Source organism: Nothoprocta perdicaria, unplaced genomic scaffold (genome assembly GCF_003342845.1).
Source record: "Nothoprocta perdicaria isolate Ctin4 unplaced genomic scaffold, notPer1 scaffold_163, whole genome shotgun sequence".
Lineage (NCBI taxonomy): Eukaryota > Metazoa > Chordata > Aves > Tinamiformes > Tinamidae > Nothoprocta > Nothoprocta perdicaria.
The window spans coordinates 904,183-924,534 of record NW_020454794.1 but is presented as its reverse complement, the minus strand read 5'-3'; the positions used below and the strand labels follow the sequence as shown (position 1 = coordinate 924,534).

The following is a 20,352-nucleotide window of genomic DNA, read 5'->3' as shown; positions in this document are numbered from 1 at the left end:
GGGAGGGAGTGAGGAGGAGGGGGCGGCCTCTTTTCAGTGGTGGACAGCAACAGGACTAGAGGAAACGGCCACAACTGAGGCACCAAAAGTTCCACAGGAACTTAAGGAAAAAACTCTTGACAGTGAGGGTGACAGAGCCCTGGAACAGGCTGCTCAGAGAGGTTGTGGAGTCTCCTCCAGAGATCTTCCAAACCCACTTGGATGCCACCCTGTGCCCCATGMTCTAYGTCACCCTCCATGTGCAGGGGGGTTGGACTACATGATCTCTAGAGGTCCCTTCCAACTTTACAGATTCTATGATTCATTCTATTTAGTCCCTGCATGGAGAGACAGTTTGTCCTGTCTGTGCTTCCTGAGTGACATGAAGGGCAATGCTCTGCCAGTTAAATCAGCCACACACACACACACACGATGTTTGTGCACTCTGGTTGAGCCAGGCTTTGGACACGAGAGCAAATCTTTGGTGAATGTATGTTATGGAGAGAAGGAAAGTATTTGGAAAATACTCATTGCAGATCGACTGCAAGATAGCCCTGGTAGAGGAGTACACACAAACTAAAACACCCAAGCTTACCAATACATTAAGAATTTTAAGAAAACACAATTTCATTTTTTCATGAAATCTGCCAGCTTGTCAATGTATGATAATGTCTCCTGTAGCTAATCTTACCCAGAAATACAGACATTTTCCATTCTCTGTACTTCAGGATTAGCTCTAACCAGACGGATAATCACACCGATTTTAAATTCTGCACAGTACCAAGCAAGCCTTCCCCTATTTTTCTCTTCATTAGTTATGTTTGTCAATTCATACAGCAGGGCTTTGGCAGGTTGTGACACCCGCAGGGTGACAGATTTCTTACCTGCACACACAACGTGTATGACAGCACTGGCAGCGCTCCCTCTGTTGGGGATTCATCAGGCTGCGGTGATGGGGACCCAAACACTGACTGCAGATTGTTGAGAAACTGAGATTTTTTCACTAAAATTTGCATTTCTGCCTTTGGTCTGCCTGTAAGACCCACTAATTCTCTTCAATTCTCTTCTTTTGTCTTATTCTTCTTTCCTCTTCTCCTACACAGAGAAACTCTATGTCCCTCTACTGATGTGACTACTTCTGTGAACTCCTACTGATGTTTACTCTTCCCTGCCAACAAGCAGACAGGATAAACTTTCATTTTCAGCCACTGTAGTCCTCTGATCTTCTCACAACATGCAGTCATTAAGATTAACTTCCCTAGAGCTTCTCTAGCGTGGGAGAGGCTCACAGCTCAGTAACATAGACTTGACACTCACGGGAATGAAAACTACTTTATCAGTCGATAACAGCAGCAGCTTTCTGATTTGGACCACAATTACTGAATTATAAATAGAGATGTTCTTTGGGCTTCCTGCACACTGTACTATTCGAGATCCTTCAGTGAAACGCAATACTTGATGAGCATAYGGCCCATACTTATTAACTTAAAACAAATATGTGATACTTCAGGGTCTCCAGTTTTCTGAAGTCTCCAATGCAAGCACAGGAAAAGCACTCATTTCCACACAAACTATGGCTCTTAGGTTATTATTAGGAAACAAATATGTATGCAGGAACAGAACACGTTTCCCAAAAGACAAGTTATATAAACTACCAAGACTTGAGCCACTCCTGCTGCTCCCAAAGAGAGTTCAGACGGAGCCTCCTGGGCTACAAAGAAGGCCAGCTGACAGACTGTTGGCTCCRTGGCTGTCTCCAGCAATGATCCCCAATCCTTTCTCAGGGCAGAAAAGGTGAAATCATGCACCTTCATTTTAAACCTTTACTGTTAACTGTGAAATGCACTAACCAAGAAAGAAAGCCTGAACAAAGACCGATYAACAAGACTTAAATTTAACACTTGTTCACAAGTAATTTTTTTACATGCCTTTTAAACATCAGGGTCACTTTTGCCATTTGTAGCAGTCAGGTTAATAACAAAGTTAACATATGTACAATTCAAGAGTTCTAATTTATGAGCTAAACTATTTMTTTTATAAAATGTGAGTGCAGCCAGCACACCTCATGGCTCAACTGCTTTCTGTTCAGCAGGTTTAAGGCGCCGCTTAATTACAAGCTCTCCCTTGCTCGTGAGAAGGGTGTCTGACATCTCCTCTTCAGTTGGCAACCCGTGGGGAAGCTTCAGGGGCCGCACTCTACAGGCAAAAGAGTTCACTCAGTAAAGATCTACGACAAAAAAGCTGCATGAAATGTTCCAAATTAAACACTCATTAACAAACCTTATCAGATGTTTAACAATCTTTAGTTTGGAATTCACAGACGGGATATTTTTGTGCAGTCTTGGCTGATGTGCCTATTAAAAAAAAAAGAAGAAAAGAAAACTTAAAATAGGCTTTTCACATGGTATTTCCAAAAACGAAATGTCTGTTCACTGAAATTGCCATACTAGCAGTAAAAATAAAAACCACATATGTAAACATAGCATTTACAGAAATAGCTATCATGTACRAAGAACATACCTAAAAAATGTGAAATCAAGAGTGATCAAACTACTAGCTCCAATAAAATGTAAATTCAGCTCTATGCCCATTATATCATAAATTCATTCAGATTTTCTCAAACTGTGAAAAATATGTGTATGGTAGTAAATAGCTTAGSGGTAAAACAGAATCACAGAATATTCAAGGTTGGAAGGGACCTCTAGAGATCATCTAGTCCAACCTTCCTGCTCAAGCAGACACACCTACAGCATGTGGCACAGGGCGGCATCCAGGCGGGTTTGGAAGACCTCCAGAGAAGGAGACTCCACAACCTCCCTGGGCAGCCTGTTCCACTGCTCTGTCACCCTAACAGGGAAGAAGTTCCTCCTCACCTGGAGATGGAACTGCCTGTGCTCCAGCTTATGGCCATTACCCCTCGTCCGATCGCTGGCCACCAGTGAGAACAGCCTGTCCCCTTCCTCCCTGCATTCTCCCTTCCTGAACTTATACACATTAATCAGATCCCCTCTGAGCCGTCTCTTCTCCAGAGAAAACAGGCCCAGCTCACTCAGTCTCTCCTCATATGAGAGATGTTCCAGTCCCTTAATCATCCTGGTTGCCCTTCTCTGGACCCTCTCGAGAAGCTCCACATCCCTCTTATACTGGGGAGCCCAGAACTGCACACAGTACTGTTCACTTCAATTAGATCTTTGATTAAGTGCACTATTTTTCTTCCTAAGGAATTTTTGCACAAAGTGAACAATGTTTTGCACAAACTCTTACAGATTGTCCTAAATATAATTGTATCTTTTGGATTTGTAACCCTTTTCACTAATACACGAGCCCTATTTACTTACTTGCAATATCCAAACAATATAACCTACAGAGAAAACAGAATTGAAAATTCTTGCAAATCTTTTTTTATTATTTAAGCAGAACTCTCAAGGTATAGATCTCTTCAGAGAGAAATGTCATACAATGGTATTCTGAGTTCCTAATAAACAGTCATTTGCCATTAATGTTCTTCTCGGCTCCTAAACACGTAATCAATTTCTCAGTTATTTTACRGCTGCGCTAAAGTAAATCAAATTTTGGGGAAAAAAAAGTTTCTACTGATGTACATCAGAGGTATAAACAAACAAAAAATAACAAYCCTCACACACCTTATCTAGTCCAAGATCACGTATTATCTTCTTTTCCCAATATGGGCGACCAATTACACTTTTTATTCTAGTAACAAGGTGGATTTTATGTGGCTGCTCCGGGTCACCTCCATACTTTTCATGATCTTCAGGTCGTGGCTGAAATACCTAGATTAAGAAGTCCACAAGAACAYGGGTTTGGTTTGGTTTTCAAATACTTGAATGATTACTATTCCCCATGAAATAACTCAATTTGCACAGACACAATTGYACAGACATATGAGAGCAGCACGCTATATCTATACAGTACTTAATCCACGTGCACCTAGTGCAACACCTGTTCAATCTGTGAATGATTTTTTTTTCCTCAATGATTTCAGAGGGAAAAAAAGACCATATTTTTCATAAAAAYAAGCCAAACTGCACATTTAAGCAAAGCTCCCTGCCTCTCCGGCTGTTTAAACTCCTCTGTATCCGCAGACATCCGTAGAATGCCAAAGTAAGGCTGGAACTGAGACGCCTCACGTGTGTTTTCARTTTCCCAGCACCAACAGCACCTACCGAGTCAGGAATCCTTGACCTGGTGAAGAGCGGGCGAAGCCCCACGGCTCCCGGCACCGCGTCCACGCTCCTCCGCAGCAGCTACAAAAAACGAGGGCGGGAAAAGTAAGGTTTTCTGGAATGTGCTTTAGATCCCTTAGTGTTTGCTGAGGGATTCGACAAACACTCCAAGGGAGAGCGGCGCGTTTAAAGGCCGTGTTTATTGTACGTTGTGGGGGCTGAAGTGCGGGGGGGGGGGGGGGGGGGGGGGGGGGGGGGGGGGGGGGGGGGGGGGGGGGGGGGGGGGGGGGGGGGGGGGGGGGGGGGGGGGGCAGATGACAGCGGCTGACCCCCCCGCCCTCCCCAACGGCCGCTCTCCCCCACTTGCCAAGTGCGGAGGTTTGACCCCTCACGCGACCCGTAACCGCCCCTACCGCCACCCTCCTCATGGCGCCCGCGGGGAGACGGTGGCGGAGGGCCCCTCGCCCCCGCCCCGCGKCGCCGCTTGTCTCGGCCTCCCGCCGCTGCGGGCCGAGCGCGGGCGGCGAGGGGCGCAGCCTGGCGCTGCGTGACGCCCGAACCGCCCGCCCTGCCGCTACCTGTCCCAGCCCCGCCGCCATCCTGGCACGCAGCCTTCCGGCGGGGCGCAAGCGCCGCGGCACTTCAGTTCCGCGCGGGAGCCAGGCGGGGCGGGGGAAGGAGAAAAGTGGAACACTGCGCGGCGCTTCGGTTTCTGTTTCCCAGCGGTGATGGGGACGGGGCTGGTCGCGCATGCGCACGCGGGCGGGCGGTGGGCGCCTACGCGCGGCGCGGCCGTTGGGGCGACCGTTGGCGCGGCCGTTGGCGCCCATGTCGCAGGCGGGGGGCGATGGAGCCGCCGCGCTGGAGCGCGCCGGGGCCGAGACGGTGAGGCGCGCCGTGGAGCTGGACGTGGCGTCCCGCTTCCAGGAGTCGCTGGTGTGCTACCAGGAGGGCATCGACCTGCTGCTGCAGGTGGTGAAAGGTACCGCGCCGGGCAAGCCCCCTCAGGGGCCCTTCGGGGCGAGGGGGAGGCGAAACCTGCGGGTTTTAATGGAGGGTGGTCGCAGGGAAGAGCTTGGCTTCTCCGTATTTCYYTGCGAGGAGAGCTTGCTTCAGYGGAGGGGATGGAGCACAGACYTTAYGAGGAGCGGCTGAGGGAGCTGGGGTTATTTAATCTGGAGAAAAGGAGGCTCAGGGGAGACCTTACTGCTCTCTATAACTACCTGGAAGGAGGTTGTAGTGAGGCAGGGGTTGGTCTTTTCTCCAAAATAACAAGCGGAAATAGCCTCAGGTTGCACCAGGAGAGGTTCAGGTTACACATCAGAAGAATTTCTACATGGAAAGGGTGGTGAAGCACTGGAACMGGCTGCCCAGGGAAGTGGTGGAGTCACCGTCCCTGGCAGTGTCCGAGAAACAGGCAGATGAGGCACTTGGGGACATGGTTTAGCAAGAATGGTGGTGATGGGTTTATGGTTGAACTTCATTATCTTGAAGGCCTTTTTCAACCATAATGATTCTATGATTCTAAGTGTGTTTTTTTTTTAATCTCACAGCTACAAAAGATGAGGTGAAAAAGCAGCATTACCGGCAGAAGATATCAGAGTACATGACCCGAGCTGAAGACATTAAAAAATATATCAAAAAAGAGAAGCAAGGTATGGAGCTGTGACTTATCTATTTGGATTTATATTCCTGTCTGTACATAAATGCTTTATGCGCAAGATAGTTGACACAGGAATTATGTGGTGATGTTCGCTGAAAAAGAGACTTCCTTTCTTTTTTTAGATGGCAAATACCATAAGCAAATTAAGATAGATGAAAATGCAACAGGCTTCAGCTACGAAAACCTCTTCCGAGAGTACCTTAATGAGATTGTTACTGAAGTTTGGGTGGAGGACCCTTACATTAGGCATATTCATCAGGCAAGTAGATACAAGATGCAACTTACAGATGTAACTGCTAACAAAACTCTTAACAAATGTTACTGAATAAAATATAACTTTTACAGTTGTATAACTTCCTACGATTCTGTGAGATGCTAGTTAAGGGACCCTGCAAAGTGAAAACAATTCACCTCCTCACTTCCTATGATGAAGTAAGTGCCTATTTTTGTTTTCTATTTCCCCAAGGCCCAGGAGATGCTATGCATATATATATATATATATATTTATATTTGTACACACACACAGAACATGCACATATATTTCTATGTACACACACACATATGTTTTTATGTACCAGTATGTGGTACACTGAGATTCTGATATCCTCAGAAGAAACCACAGATTGAGAATTATGATATAATTGAACATAAATTATTTAATAAATCTATTATTATTTATTATTAATAAATCTGTTTTTACTAACTCCTTAACAGATTCTTTTTAGGAAGGATGATAATGGAAAGGATACTTTTGTGAAAGATTTGCAAAAATGTCATCAAAGCCAACACATCAATTGAGTTGTATTTGTTCTACTAACAGCTGTATATACTTGTAACTTTACAGGCTTTCATAAGCTTTCCTACTGGCACAGCATTTATTTTGATTCAAAAGTAACCTCTGTCTGCTTGAGCRGGACTGGGAGTAAGCTCTTCCTTTGGAGCCCTTTGTAATTGGGCTTTTAATCTGTCTGCTCTTTATCCTGGGCACAGAAACATAAATCTATCCTCATATAAGTGACTCTTGGGGCTTAAATTATTACTAAAAAGATTTTGTTGGTGAGTTAAGAAAGAAGTGACCACATATAGAGAAAGTAGAAATTTTGGTATAAAGTAAAAAGCGTAAGTATTTTTCCTTTTAACAGGGCAGTGGAAAAAATCAACAGATAAGTGGCTTGGAAGAAATAAAACAATCATTGAGGAACCATGGAGTAACACTGAATATCTCTTTTTCATCTTCAATTCATGATCGAGAAATTAGGTGGGTGATACAAGTGTCAGTGGATATCACTTATTAAAATCAAGCTGGTTATCCCTAACCTTTGTGTGCAAGTTGTAATCACAGTTGTAGTTCATGAAGTGGAAGGTAGTGGCCCTCTCCAGGTAAAGTCAGTCCAGCATCGTGGCGAATGGTCTAACTGGGAACCTGCCATGATACTGGGTGTCTGTTTCAGAATAGTGCATTGCACGTTTCATATGGATAACAGCTGCAATAGGAAATGTGACTAAAACAAGGAGCTTATTTGCCTTGTGGGTATAACTTTTCTGTTTAATGTATTTGTGAAGATGGGGTAAYGTGTGTTTTTCTTAAATAGATTCAACAGTGGATGGATGATCAAGATTGGAAGGGGACTTGATTATTTTAAGAAACCAGAGGTAAGAATGCTTTGCCTTTGGTAATTCCCTTATACTGCATAATAGCTCMTTTTATGAGCGTTATCACAGTGTTATCTGTGTTAATTCTGTTAATTTCTGTAGGGTCGTTTCAGCATTGGATACTGTGACTTTGACTTGCGACCTTGTCATGAAACAACAGTGGACGTCTTTCATACTAAACACACAAAGAAAGCATGATCACTACTTTTAAGGAATGTTTTTAGTGGACTGAGGAAATAAGACTATAACAAATGACTTGAATCCAGCTTTGCATCATTAGAAGCAACTCCCTAATACCTACGTAGTCCAGCACTGACCAGAGAACTTTTATAATCTGTGTTTTTAAGAATGTTCGAGCCTTTTCCTGTCTGAGAAATTCCAAGAGCTTTTGAGGAAGGAGCTTTATGACTGACCCTTAATACAGTCCCTGGAAAGCATTTTTTACTGTTATTTCTATTTTTACTATTGACTTCTGCATTTTTTCCCTTAGTTTCTTTAATTAATCACCTCATGAACATATGAGACTGGGCTGTAACTTCAGCCCCTCTTTTGTCACTGACGTTTTTATTTCCTGGATTCTAATCATCACTACGGTTCTCCTGTGTTCTASCTGATCCTATAATACTGAAATTCATACCCTACTAGGAATCCTAATTCTGACATTCACTTTTCCAAGCTCTTTAAATACAAACATTTTAGTGTTCAGTATAGTAGCTGGAGAGAGTGCAAACAACTTTTTTTTTTCTTTCCCCTTTTTTTCCCTCCTCTTCTTGTATGTTTGTTCCCTGCTGTAATGTCATCACCTGATTTGCATCCTTCACATCAGGCATGRAGAGGTTGCTTGAGCCTCTCCCAGTCTTTTTCTCTGACTTCTGACTAATCATGCCAGTCTGAATTGAAATAAACTATTTACTACTAAGATAGTCCCCTTAAAAACATGTTTTAATTAAAATAGTGGGATTTTTTTTTCAACRTCAGGTCTGATAAGTGCCTTATGCTTTCTGCAGCTTGTAATAATAATATGCCTGTCTGTCCTCGTAGAAAGCCCCCGTGATGTGCTCTCATACCTGATGTTCCCTCTCTTGCTTGTTCATCACCAGACCTGTCCGTGTTTCCTGTGCTTCCCTGCACTGARGGCTGGTGAAATCCTTGACCTGGTCCTTGCTTAATTCCTCCTTCAGCTCCCATGGGCTAGTGCTGCTGCTGTTCTGGGGTTACYTCTAACACAAATCTGTTCCATAGCTGTGAAGAAGCAGAGCTGGTCTTTGCCTTGTTCTCTGGGGCMCAGATTGCTAGTGGCCTGCTGTCTTTAGCCATTTACATAAAAATGTCTCAGCTTTGCACTGTTAGATGTTTTTTTTTTCCCCTTCTCCATAATATTGTCAGACCTCTGTTTGAAGGACCTAAGTGTTTTCATTTCCAGTCCCTCGATCTTTTGTAGAGGTTTTATCAGGCAACATTTTATTATCAATTTCTACAAGCAACTTCCTGTGCAGAGCCCTATCTGACTACTTCCTGTGTTAGTGCCGTGCTTGGAATTTCCCTTATTATTGCTCTATGTTCATTAGCCTTACCAAGGTAAGGAGGAGAGAGAACAACAAAATTACTGTACGCACAGAAGCTGTTTGCCATCAGTCTCTCCTCCTAAACATTCCAGAGAAACCCCTCAGCTTGGCGTGGTGATACTCGTTTTCCAGTCACTGTCATGAGGTTTTTTTTTCAGATGTGTATAATATATGCCTATTTTTTAATGTGAATAAAGGCTATTTTTATTATTTGTAGTTTTAGTCATCTTTACTTTGCTGTGCTACCCAGAGCAACACGTAGAAGGTCAGTAGTGCATCACAGGTGATCGTTTGTGGGCAAAGGTTCACTGTGTATTCAGAGAGTAAACTTCCCAAATGTGAAGCTCTAAGTGTTTTGACTTAGTCCAGCCATTTCAAGCATACAAGGGCTTAATAGAAAGATCCCTTACATATCCTTGATCAATTTTAAATTTTAGTAGTTAATTGGAAATGTTATACTGTATTATACTGTAGTTCAGTTATCTAGCTAGGGCTACTCATTTCCTTCCATGAACTACAAAGTTCAGATATAAAAGAAAGAACTAGACAGAGGAAGACTTTCCGCTGCTCAAGGAGGAGTGGGTTAGGGATTATTTAGGCAAACTGGATGCGCATAAATCTAAGGGCTCGGATGGGATGCACCCAAGAGTGCTGAGGGAACTGGCAGGGTTATTGCTCATCTGCTCTCCATCATCTTTGAGAGATCATGGAGAGCAGGGGAAGTGCCGGAGAACTGGAAGAAACCAATATCCCGCCAGCCTTCAAAAAGTGCAAGAGAGAGGAGTTGGGAAACCACAGCCTGGTCAGCCTCACCTCCGTCCCTGGAAAGGAGCAGCTCATGCTAGAGACCATGTGTGTGGAGGAAAAGAAAGTCCTAAGAGTAGTCTCCATGGATTCACCAAGGGGAAGTCATGTTCAATGAACCGGATAGCCTTCTGTGAGGGGAAGACTGGCCAGCTGGATGAGGGGAGAGCCATGGATGTTGTCTACCTTGACTTCAGCAAAGCTTTTGACACCGTCTCCCATAATATCCTCATAGGAAAACTCCAGAACCGTGGACTGGATGGGTGGAGAGTGAGGTGGATTGAGAACTGGCTGGATGGCAGAGCTCAAGAGCGTGGTGATAAATGGGGCCAAGTCCAGTTGGAGGCCAGTGACCAGAAGTGTCCCCCGGGGGTCAGTACTGGGCCCAGGGCTGTTCAACCTGTTCATCAGTGACCTGGACAAGGGTACAGAGGGCACCCTGAGCAAGTCTGCAGACAATACAAGGTGGGTGGAGTGGCTGACACTCCGGAGGGCTGTGCTGCCATCCGGAGGGACCTGGACAGGCTGGAGAGTTGGGCAGCGAGGAACCTCATCAGGGGCAGAGAGGATCAACGAGGACAAGTACAGGATCCTGGGGAGGAATAACCTCAGGCGCCAGGACAGATTAGTGGGTGACCTGCTGGAGAGCAGCTTTGCAGAGAGGGACCTGGGAGTCCTGGTTGACACCAAATTAACCATGAGTGAGCAGTGTGCCCTCGTGGCCAAGAAGGCCAATGGGATCCTGGCTGCATCAGGAGGAGCGTTGCCAGCCGGTCAAGGGAGGGGATCCTGCCCCTCTCCTCAGCTCTGGTGAGGCCTCAACTGGAGTATTGGGGACAGTTCTGGGCTCCCCAGTATAAGAGGGATGTGGAGCTCCTAGAGAGGGTCCAGCAGAGGGCAACCAAGATGATTAAGGGACTGGAGCAGCCATCTTATGAGGAAAGACTTAGAAAGCTGGGCCTGTTTATCCTGGAGAAGAGGAAGTTGAGAGAAAATTTGATCAATAGGTACCAGTACCTGAAGGGAAAATGTAGGGAGGATGAGGACAAGCTCTTCTCATTGGTGGCGAGTGACAGGAAAAGGGGCAATGGGTGTAAGTTGAAACACAGGCAGTTCCATCTTCATGTGAGGAGGAACTTCTTCACTGTGAGGGTGCCAGAGCCCTGGAACAGGCTGCCCAGGGAGGCTGTGGAGTCTCCTTCTCCGGAGATCTTCCAAACTCACCTGGATGCCGCCCTGTGCTCTGGGTGTCCCTGCTGGAGCAGGAAGGTTGGACTAGATGATCTCCAGAGGTCCCTTCCAACCTCAACCATTCTGTGATTGTGTGATTTGTGCCTGTGTACAGCTAAACCTTCAGTGTGGTACGAGCTGGCACTGCAGTTTTTATTTTTAACCCCCTGAATGCACCCTTCAGTAGCAGTGGGAACACTGTGTGTCGAGAGAAATGAACATCAGTGAGAACAAAAATCAAATAACCAAATATCAAAAAAAAAAAAAAAAAATCAGATATCACACCATTCTAAGGGTATGGTCCCATAATAAGTTTACTAATTTCAAGCCATGTTCTTCTATGCTGCTACTCACGCTTATGTGATCAGGTTGTCACCTGGAGGAACAGGATCTCCTAGGAGTAACGCCAGGAAGCCGAGCCCAGCTCTGCATCGCATAGTTGCTAATGCAGAACAGGCCCTGCCTCTTTCAGCTTAGATACCAGCAGCTGCGGCAGCTTTGTGCCGCGCAGCGCGGGTGCAGCAGGAGCTTCCTCTGCCCTCACCGCGTAGCCCCCGCGCTGCATCTCCTTGGGGCTCCCCTCTTTGGCATGGGCAAAGCCCCCATCTTGGAGGTCCCCCGGGAGGGAGGTCACAGGAACACTGCAGGAAAGGACTTCAGGCCAGAAAGGAAGGGAACAACCACCCATCCCACACAGTTCATAAGGGCTCGTGCCAGGCGCTGGGACAAGGCCTCCGAGCTACTTACCTGCAGGGAAGGGGGAATATGGGCTAGGAATCCAGTGCAGTGGCGGGTTTCCCTCTGCCTCGTCTTGTCTCCATCAGTCATTTGCTACTTCCTTTGCTATAGAGAATCGATTTGTTGCTGCATTAAACAACATTAGTGATTAGTGAGAGAAAATAAGTTCAGATTCCCCAGTGAATGTTTTAATTTTGTTTGCAATAAATTAGCCGAGAAAGCAGCAGAGTTTGGACCTTCAAGCAGAAGTCACATTAACATCCTCACGTTCTCACATAAAAGATTCCACTTGTGGCGCAACTCGTCGTCGCGGGGACACGTTCTTAGCCAAGCGCTTGCTAGCACGGTGACTTCATCCGGGCAAAACCTGGAGCCAGTGAGGCTCTTCGCCAGCTCCTGGCACAGGCCTGGAGGCAGCCACTGCTCGGGCACATCAATGTTACAGACTTCTATTTTCCCATGCTTTACCTCCATATCCACTTTAACTTGGAGAACAGAATCCTCGTAGGTCAGGTCGAAATACGTGCTAACGCTAAACTTTGGTGTCTTTCCATACACCCATTCCCAGGTTTGCAGTTCTTTAGTTTTCCTGTGAATTCCGGGCAGCACGGCCTCATCGGCAGGGTTTATCAAGGTGACGTGACGATCGACGTGGTGCCGCGCAGCGTATTCCTCGGCAACGGCCTCCAGGAGCCGCTCGCAAGTCAGAGCAGGGTCCTCTTCCAAGAGATTCCTCACCGCGGACGGCACGCTGGCAGTGGCGTTGCTTCGGAGCCCTTGATACGGGCTCTTGAGCACCGCAGACAACAGGGATTTGTCCGCGCCGCAGAGCAAGGTGCAGTGGTGATAGGCGGCCGTCCTGCCCAGCTTGGCGGCGGTGCCGGAGATCTTGTAGCGCCCGCCCAGCACGATGTCGTACCGGTCCGTGACGCGCACGTCCAGCCGCGGGCTCAGGGCCCTCAGCGCCCGCACCACCAGCTCCAGGTTGTCCATGCGCTCGTATCTTTTCCTGGACGTGAAGAAGGTCAGGTTGATATTGCCCAGGTCGTGGTAAACGGCGCCGCCGCCGCTCCTCCTCCTGGCCAGTTTTATGCCTTTCTGCCGCAGGAGCCCCAGGTCGCACTCCTGCCAGGGGTTCTGGTGCCTCCCCACCACCACGGCGGGCGCGTTCCGCCACAGGAAGAGCACCTGCCGGTTCTCCAGGCTCGCCTGCTCGTGGATCCAGTCCTCCACGGCCAGGTTCTGGTAAACGTCGTCCGAGAGCGACTGCAGGATGAGCCCCGCGCCCGCCGCGCCGCCCAGGGGCGCCCGGCGGCTCCTGAGCACGCACGGCCGCTGCAGGCAGCTCCTCAGCGCCCACGGCAGCGCCATGCGGGGCGCCCTTCCCGTCCCCACGCGCGGGGCGCCCACCGCCACCCAGGCCACGAGGCCCCCGCGCGCGCCCCAACGCCTTCCGGGTCGCGCGGGGCGGGGGAAGGAAAAGGCGGCGACACGCGGGGCGGCAGGGCGCGCCGGCGGGGCGGGGGAAGGAAAAGGCGGCGACACGCGGGGCGGCAGGGCGCGCTGGCGGGGCGGGAGCGACGCGCTGGAAAACCCGGACCGGAACAGAACGGAGCGGAGCGGGCCGGAAAGAAACGGAGTGGAGCGGAGTAGAGTGGAGCGGAGCCCGCGTGGAGGCGCTCCCCAGGCGCATAACTTGTCGCCGACTGAGGCTGGTGAGAGCCCAGCGCTGCGCCGGGGTGAACTGCTCTGCAAGACGTGGGGCAAAACGCACTGGGCGTTGCTTGTAAACACACCCGCCTCCCAGCGCTGCGAGCAACGGGAAATCAGCGCGCGAGGGAGCCGGAAGGGCGCCGGGATGAACCTGGATCCCGCCGCGCTGTCCCGGGGGAGAAGTGCACCCTGGGGGATTTCTCGTGAAAACAAACAAACAAATCTGCATTTGTTTACATTCTGGCACCTAGGTTTTGGAAATTTGCAATATGACATTTTCCGTTTTTGCCACGAGGTGTCACTAAAAAGCGTATTCTCGGCCATCGTGTTCCTTGTCCTCAAGCTGAGTGAGAACGGTGGGCTTGATCCAGGGAGTTCTTCCAATTAACGGAACCAGGCTTTGCTAGGAATGTAAAGTGTGCAGAATAGTAGGTGGAGAGTTGGAAATGTCTTGGATCTGTTTCTCAAGTGCTGGAGAATGAAATACAAATATTGATAAATACTGTTCCTGAAAAGTGGCTGTTGAAGACAAACCCAGCACAATGGGTACAAGTTTTCTATTAGTAAGCACAAAGTACACATTTACGGACAGGAATAGAAGGAATGTAAGGAAGTAAGAAATCTCGATGCTTAATTTTTTAATCTTTAAGAAGAATATTTTATTTCAGAATATTATGTGAATACCTTGAAGTAAATGATGAGAGGTTAACATAGGATGCTGTAGCAATTTAATGTATGTGGTAAAAACATGTTATATATAATAACAAACCTTTGTCAATGTTAAATATGTGTTATAATTGCCAGTTAATAGGTCTTGAAATAGAAATTCTGGTGGATTATATTATTAGACTTAGCTTGATGCACAAAAAGTAACACAACTGTTTTAAAGTTTAATGCTAACAGCATTAAACCAACATTAATGTTTACAAGAGAATTCCCCATACTTCACCTAGRGAAAAACACAGAGATTAACAGAACTGACTAAATATACGTAATTCCACTCCTAAAGTGCATTTAATGGGGAAGAATGTTGGGTAAAGTTATGAAATCTGAAATGCTATCCTTCTTTCAGAGATAAATACTAGATAATGCAGAGACTTGCCCTGATGATTTCCACCATAGCAAGGTCAGAAAGTAAGAGCTGCCAGGAACACCAGGTGGGGAGAAGGGAAAGAAAAAAAAAGAAAAAGAAAAAAAAATGTTTCTGTTGCTCCTTTTCTTGAAGTTCAAATTTCCCAGTATCTTCAYTGTCTTTGGGTGGAGGTTGTGCTTCAAAACGCACCTTCAGAAAGGGACGAGCTCTTTCTGCGAATGCTTCACGATGGCAGCTTGCCCAAAAAGCCATTTACCAGGTACAGTTTCCAGAATGTAAAATCTGTGCTAACACCTGCTAGGAAAGGAGAACATTTTTCTTAGCTTCTCAGCTTGACTATGGCACTACCCAAGGTAGCCTCTTTCCAACACTCCTATGTTTATATCCGTGCCAGACAGGAGCAGGTAGTAGGAATCACAGGATTCAATGACTCCTCCTTGCAGCCTCCTTACCCTGCCTTGTCACTTGCATTAAGGGCACCCTCCAAAAGGGCATGTGCAGGAGGGGTTGTGAAGTAGAGCTCCTACCTTGGGGCATAAGAAAACACAGGAAATAATGTATTTCATAAGATTTTGCTAGTGGGATAAAGAAAAGCACATAATTAGCCTTGCAGTGCCTTAACTTTTCAACTTTTCAATGTTTGTAAATTGCTCAGTAAGTTAGTCTTGGCGGTAAGTACCCTGGAAAACAGTAGTGAGCTCAGCCCAAGATTTTATCCTGTGTGGAAATATGTTTAACATCATGAAATAGGTGTAAAGTTAAAGGTGACAATATTTTATTCTGGACTGTACAACTTGTATGTAAATCTTATAAATCTTATAAATATATGTAAATCTTATAAATTGGATGAGGTTTGGAGATAAGATTTAATTAAAGGAAGGATGTTTGCCTGAGATTAAAGCCTTTCTTCTCTAACACTTTTCTTCCAGAGARATTTTATGTCATCTGCTAAGTTTTAATCAGTAAGAATGTCTGCTTGGATACTGCTAAGGAAAAAAAATATTAAGCACATATCCTGTGGTTTTATTGCACCAAAAGAAAAGGGATTCAAAAAGTGATTTTACTTTCATGTAATTGCTTAAAAGGATAGATGTGATCAGAGGGATTCAACTGACCTCTCTGTGTCTCTGTGTGATTGTCTTCCTTTGGTGACCCCCTCAAGGGACAGTTTAATATCAGTCTTTCCTCTGGGGCGATGAGCTGACAAGACATGACTTTTATCTCGGAAATGTTCTAATTTGCCAGCTTTGCTCATGCTGCCTTTCAGTGTCTCACTTTGAGTCTTTAGGGCTCATCCGGGATGAAGACTGCGCTGCAGCTGCGCAAGTGTGACCAGGCAGGCCTGAGTTAAAACTGGATGATTTAAGGGTGATTTAGAGTGAAAGATTTCCATTTGGACCAATGAGGTGAAATACTAAGTGTTTTCTTAAGGCAAAATATGCATATCTGTGATATTCACCCCTGTCTCTGTCTCCATTAGCAAATACCTATGAAGAATGGGATGGTTTTTGGAGCAAGAGGTTTTCACCTCTGTGAAGATCTGCAGCAGAAAAGTTTGGCTCCTSCTCTCAGTGAGATAGCAAAGTAGCAAGCAGTCCCTCAGCAGCAATGTGCCTGCAAAACTGAAAATAAACCTGGACACTTTGTCTTGAACTTAATGAAGTTTATTAGGAAATAATTCATAAATCAGAAACATAATTTCTCAAAGTTTACCTTTGAAATATACAACCTAAAWACCTGCCCAGGTCTAAAAAGTAGGAAGAAAAACCATTAAAACTTATATAAAATATAAGTTATTTAAAATACTAACTTATCTTAAATTCACAGGTGTGCTTATATCAGACTTATCAGAGTAAAACATTCTTCCCATTAATTTCATACATGACTTTACGGTGTGTGTGCTCTTACATGTTTTGTTCTCTGAGTCAGGGTTTTGTATGGGGTTTTTTTTCTTTTTTCTTCTCTCTCATTTAGCTTTGCTGCCAGCGTTTCAGTCGCAGGCAGCAACAGGCATCGCGGCCACCTTTGAGAGCAAGACCAAAGTGAACAGAAGCAGCCAAGCTGCTGTGTAACTGTGTCACCAGTGGAGATGACCCTCACAACCGCCTGGCTCCCGTCCCGCACCTCAGGGCGACGGCAACGGGACGAGGATTTCACGTTAKGCAGAGCTCCCCTTCCAGCGGCCATTGCCAGGACGGGGAAGCGGGTTGGGATTTGGGGACAGGCGCCTGCCGCGCTCGTGCGGCCGTTAACGGCGCGCGGGGGGCGGCAGAACGGGCGACCGTTGGGCGAGCGCGCGGCGGCCGCGGCGACCGTTGGGGAGCCCCGCCCCGCCCCCTCCCTGCTCCCCCCGCCCCCATCCCTCCCYCTCGCGGTGGCGGCGGGTGAGTGGCCGCTATCGGCGGGGAAAGAAGGAGGGAGGGAAGGAGGAAGGGGCGAAGGGAGGAAGGGAAGGAGCAGCGGGTGCCTCGGCTGTCCCCGCAGCCGCCGCGAGGACGAGGAGGCGGGTGGAGGTTGGCGGCCAGTGGCTTGGAGGGGGCCGAGATGCCGTGGGGATGGCTTGGAGGGGCCCGTGCTCAGCTTGATGCTTAGCTGTACCTATCTAGTGTGTGTTTCTTTAGGCACGCTCAGTGTCGTGCTGGTGAAATGCATTATTTTCAATGAAAAATCATAATTCACCTGTCCTGAGTAAGAATCACCTGCTTAGTGTATCGCTATGCATATATCTTTTAAGTATATCTATATGTATGCACACTTTTTAAAGGGAAGAGGGTGTTTTGCTATAGATGAGCGGCTTTCTCTGGGGCACTGTGAAAAGTACAGTTGTTTTTGTAGGATCAGCTGGGTTCACTTTAAAGTGTGTATCAGTAGTACTCTGAGGAAGAAGCATGAGGAGGAGTTGGAGGCCAGCGTGGGTTAAAACACATTGAGCTCATTGGGATACCATAGATGTGGTGGGATAGTTCGTATGGCTCGTGGGAGGGCTGCAGGGGGTGGAAACCGGCTCTTTAGGCAGGACTTGCCAGGACAGCGTGGAGGAGGAGATGTCCTTCTCATGAGAGAGTAGCTGCACTTCATGGAGTTCAGCCTAGGGCTTGCTAATGAGCCAGCTAAGAGCTTATCCCTGAGGATTAGCAGGCAGACGGACATGTTGTGGGTGTCTGCTACAGACGCCGTGATCAGAAAAAGAAGGAAGCCTCGTGTTCGCAGCCCCAGGGCCTTATGGAGGGCTTGCACCACCCTGATGTTTTCTGGAGAGACTACACAGCAAGGCACAAGCAGTTCGGGAAGTTTCTGGAGTGCGTGATGACAGTTTCCTGTGATAGGTGTTCAAGGAGTCAGTGAAGGAAGGTACTGTGCTCCACCTGATGCTTAGAAACAAGAAAGATGCAGCTGGAGATGGAGGATGGGGGCAGCTTTGGCTGCAGGGCCCCTAAGAGGGTGAAGTTCAAGCTCCTGAGAGGCGGGAACTTCAGGAGGGAAGACTTTGGCCTGCCCAGGGATCTGTTTGGAAGAATTCCACAGCAGACTGGCCTGGAGAGAAAGGAAGTCCAGGAGAGTTGGTTGATTTTCAGAGATCTTTCTCCAGACTCAAAATCATCCATACCAACGAGGAAGAAATCAAGCAAAGGTGGCAGGAGATTTTGCATGGATGAATTAGGAGTTCTTAACACAGCTCAGAGATACAGGAGCTGGAAGCAGGTCAGAGCGCTCAGCAGGAATACAGGGACACTGCCCAAATATGCGGGGTTGGGATTAGAAAAGCCTAAATCTGCTTGGGGTAAAGTCAAGTGAAGATCAACAGGAAAGGCTTCTATACATACATCAACACATAGGGAAAATGTGGCCTAGCTGCTGAATGAGGTGGAAGACCTCACGCCAAAGGACAAAAGAACCTTACGTATCCAGCACTGCCTATGCATCAGGAATCCTTTGTCTCTGAGAATACTTGGGAAGGCCTGGAGCAAGAAGTACTCGCCCCAGGTTAGGAAACACTGTCTGGATGTCTGCAAGTCCAAGAGATGCAATGGGATGCACCTGTGAGTGCTGAGAGAGCTGTGGTTGTAAGGCCCTTCTTTGTTAGCCATGAAAGGTCACAGCAGTCGCTGAGGTTCCCAAGAACCAAAAGAAAGCACCTATTGCTCTTGCCTGCAGGAAGGATGATCCAGGGAACTACAGGCTGGTCAGCCCCAGCTTCATCTCTGGGTAGGTGATGGAGCAAATCATCCTGAAACCGTTTTGAAGGCTATTAAGGACAAAAGGGTAGTTGGGAGAAGTCAGTGGGGATTTTTGAAGGGGAAATCATATTTGACCCGCCTGGCAGTCTTCTCTGATAAATGGTCTGTCTTGATGAGTGAGGGGAGAACAGTGGATGTTGTTTACCTTAACTTCTGGAGGGCTTTGAACACTCTCTCYTCTAACATCCTCATAGACAAAAGGATGAAATACAAGCCAGGTAAATGGGTAGTGAGATGGACTGAAAACTAGGTGAGCTGAGCTGCGGTTGCCTGTGAGGGTTGTAAGGCACCTGGAAGCCAGTGACTAGTGCTGTACTACAGGGGCCAGTCCTGGGGCCAGGGCTGCTTCGCATTTTTATTAATAGCATGGATAATGGGACAAAAAGTGCTCTCAGGAAGTTGTCAGATTATACTAAATTGGGAGAAGGGCCATATGAAATGGATGTGCTGCCATTCGGAGGGGCCTTGACAGGGAAAGAGCAAGTCTTGCACTGCAGAGAAATAACCCTATGCACCAATACATGCTGAGGGTGTGAAAAAGCAACTGAAAAGCCACTTTGCAGAGAAGCATTTTGGGCTGCATTGTGAAGAGTGTAGGCAAGAGGGATGTGGTCATTCTTATCTGCTCTTCACTGGTGAGGCTGCCTGTGCAGTACGGTTGTCCTAGTCTGGGCTCACCARTACAAGAAGGACATGAACATACAAGAACAAATCCAGCAAAGGACCAGGAAAAAAGGGAGGCTGAGTGAGTTGGGACTGTTCAGCCAGGAAAAGGGAGGCTCAGAGGCATACCATCAAAGTGCGTGCATATGGGATGAGAGGCTGTTAAGAAGACTCTTCTCAGTGGTAGCCAGTGACAGAATGAGAGGTACTGGGCACAGGAACAGGAGTGTTGGGCTATTTAATTTCCAGAGGTCYCTYCCAAGCTCAACTATTCTGTGATTCAATATAGACCTGTGTGTTCAGTTTCTGTTGGAAATGATTCTCAGTTAAAAAAAAAGCATCAATGGCCCAGCTTTGGATGGCTTTTTTTGTTTCATTTTTTTCTTGCTTCCATACTTATGGTTGGATCTCACAAGTTTTGTCACTGACTTTAGTGGGAGTAGAATTTAACCTTCATAAATACTTATTTCTAATAAATTTTCATGTACTAGAAAATAATGTCACATTCATTTTAGTGATTCTTTTTTGAGTGTGTGGGGTTTTTTGATGTGTGTGTGAGTTCTTTCTGTTTTTTGATTGTTTGAACATGTTATTTATGCAAGTGAAGTCTTTTTAGATGCCTGATAAAAGTCCAAGTAAATTTGCCTGAGGCAGGATTGTACCTCTGCAATTCTAATCATTTTCTATGTAGGATTTTAGAGAAAAGAAGGAAATTGTGAATCCTATATTTTAAATGATTTTATTTATTTTTGTATTCTAGGGTCTAACTACACAGTCTTTGACAGCATTGTTCAGAAGCACAGCGCACAGCAAACATTTCCTGTCCAGG

General features: G+C 46.7%; 3 protein-coding genes across 3 annotated transcripts; 1 reads left to right on the top strand and 2 right to left on the bottom strand.

Moving 5' to 3' along the window:
- Window positions 1–1,358: 1,358 nt before the first annotated feature.
- On the bottom strand, window positions 1,359–12,041 carry MRPL30 (mitochondrial ribosomal protein L30). The gene is made up of 5 exons (XM_026035635.1): window positions 11,826–12,041; window positions 4,164–4,244; window positions 3,624–3,770; window positions 2,260–2,333; window positions 1,359–2,175 (listed from the first exon to the last, which is right to left on the bottom strand). The coding sequence occupies exons 1-5, from the start codon at window positions 11,904–11,906 to the stop codon at window positions 2,043–2,045; spliced, it is 516 nt and encodes a 171-aa protein (XP_025891420.1). The 5' UTR covers window positions 11,907–12,041; the 3' UTR covers window positions 1,359–2,042.
- Window positions 4,992–8,187, top strand: MITD1 (microtubule interacting and trafficking domain containing 1). Its single transcript, XM_026035634.1, has 7 exons — window positions 4,992–5,145; window positions 5,717–5,818; window positions 5,949–6,085; window positions 6,172–6,258; window positions 6,969–7,084; window positions 7,419–7,479; window positions 7,582–8,187. Exons 1-7 carry the CDS (start codon window positions 4,992–4,994, stop codon window positions 7,675–7,677), a joined length of 753 nt encoding a protein of 250 aa, XP_025891419.1. The 3' UTR covers window positions 7,678–8,187.
- Window positions 12,042–12,060: 19 nt separating the features above from the next.
- On the bottom strand, window positions 12,061–13,187 carry LIPT1 (lipoyltransferase 1). Its single transcript, XM_026035633.1, has one exon. It carries the CDS (start codon window positions 13,185–13,187, stop codon window positions 12,066–12,068), a length of 1,122 nt encoding a protein of 373 aa, XP_025891418.1. The 3' UTR covers window positions 12,061–12,065.
- Window positions 13,188–20,352: the final 7,165 nt, after the last annotated feature.

Excerpts from the sequence above, each read along its gene's own strand:
- MRPL30 (XM_026035635.1), bottom strand. The coding sequence starts at position 11,906 with ATGACTGATGGAGACAAGACGAGGCAGAGGGAAACCCGCCACTGCACT. Across the intron at positions 4,245-11,825 it reads ATATTCCCCCTTCCCTGCAG|CTGCTGCGGAGGAGCGTGGA; the intron begins GTAAGTAGCTCG and ends CGTTTTTTGTAG. Across the intron at positions 2,176-2,259 it reads ATTGTTAAACATCTGATAAG|AGTGCGGCCCCTGAAGCTTC; the intron begins GTTTGTTAATGA and ends TTTTGCCTGTAG.
- LIPT1 (XM_026035633.1), bottom strand. The coding sequence starts at position 13,187 with ATGGCGCTGCCGTGGGCGCTGAGGAGCTGCCTGCAGCGGCCGTGCGTG.
- MITD1 (XM_026035634.1), top strand. The coding sequence starts at position 4,992 with ATGTCGCAGGCGGGGGGCGATGGAGCCGCCGCGCTGGAGCGCGCCGGG. Across the intron at positions 5,146-5,716 it reads GCTGCTGCAGGTGGTGAAAG|CTACAAAAGATGAGGTGAAA; the intron begins GTACCGCGCCGG and ends TTAATCTCACAG. Across the intron at positions 7,480-7,581 it reads ATTATTTTAAGAAACCAGAG|GGTCGTTTCAGCATTGGATA; the intron begins GTAAGAATGCTT and ends TAATTTCTGTAG.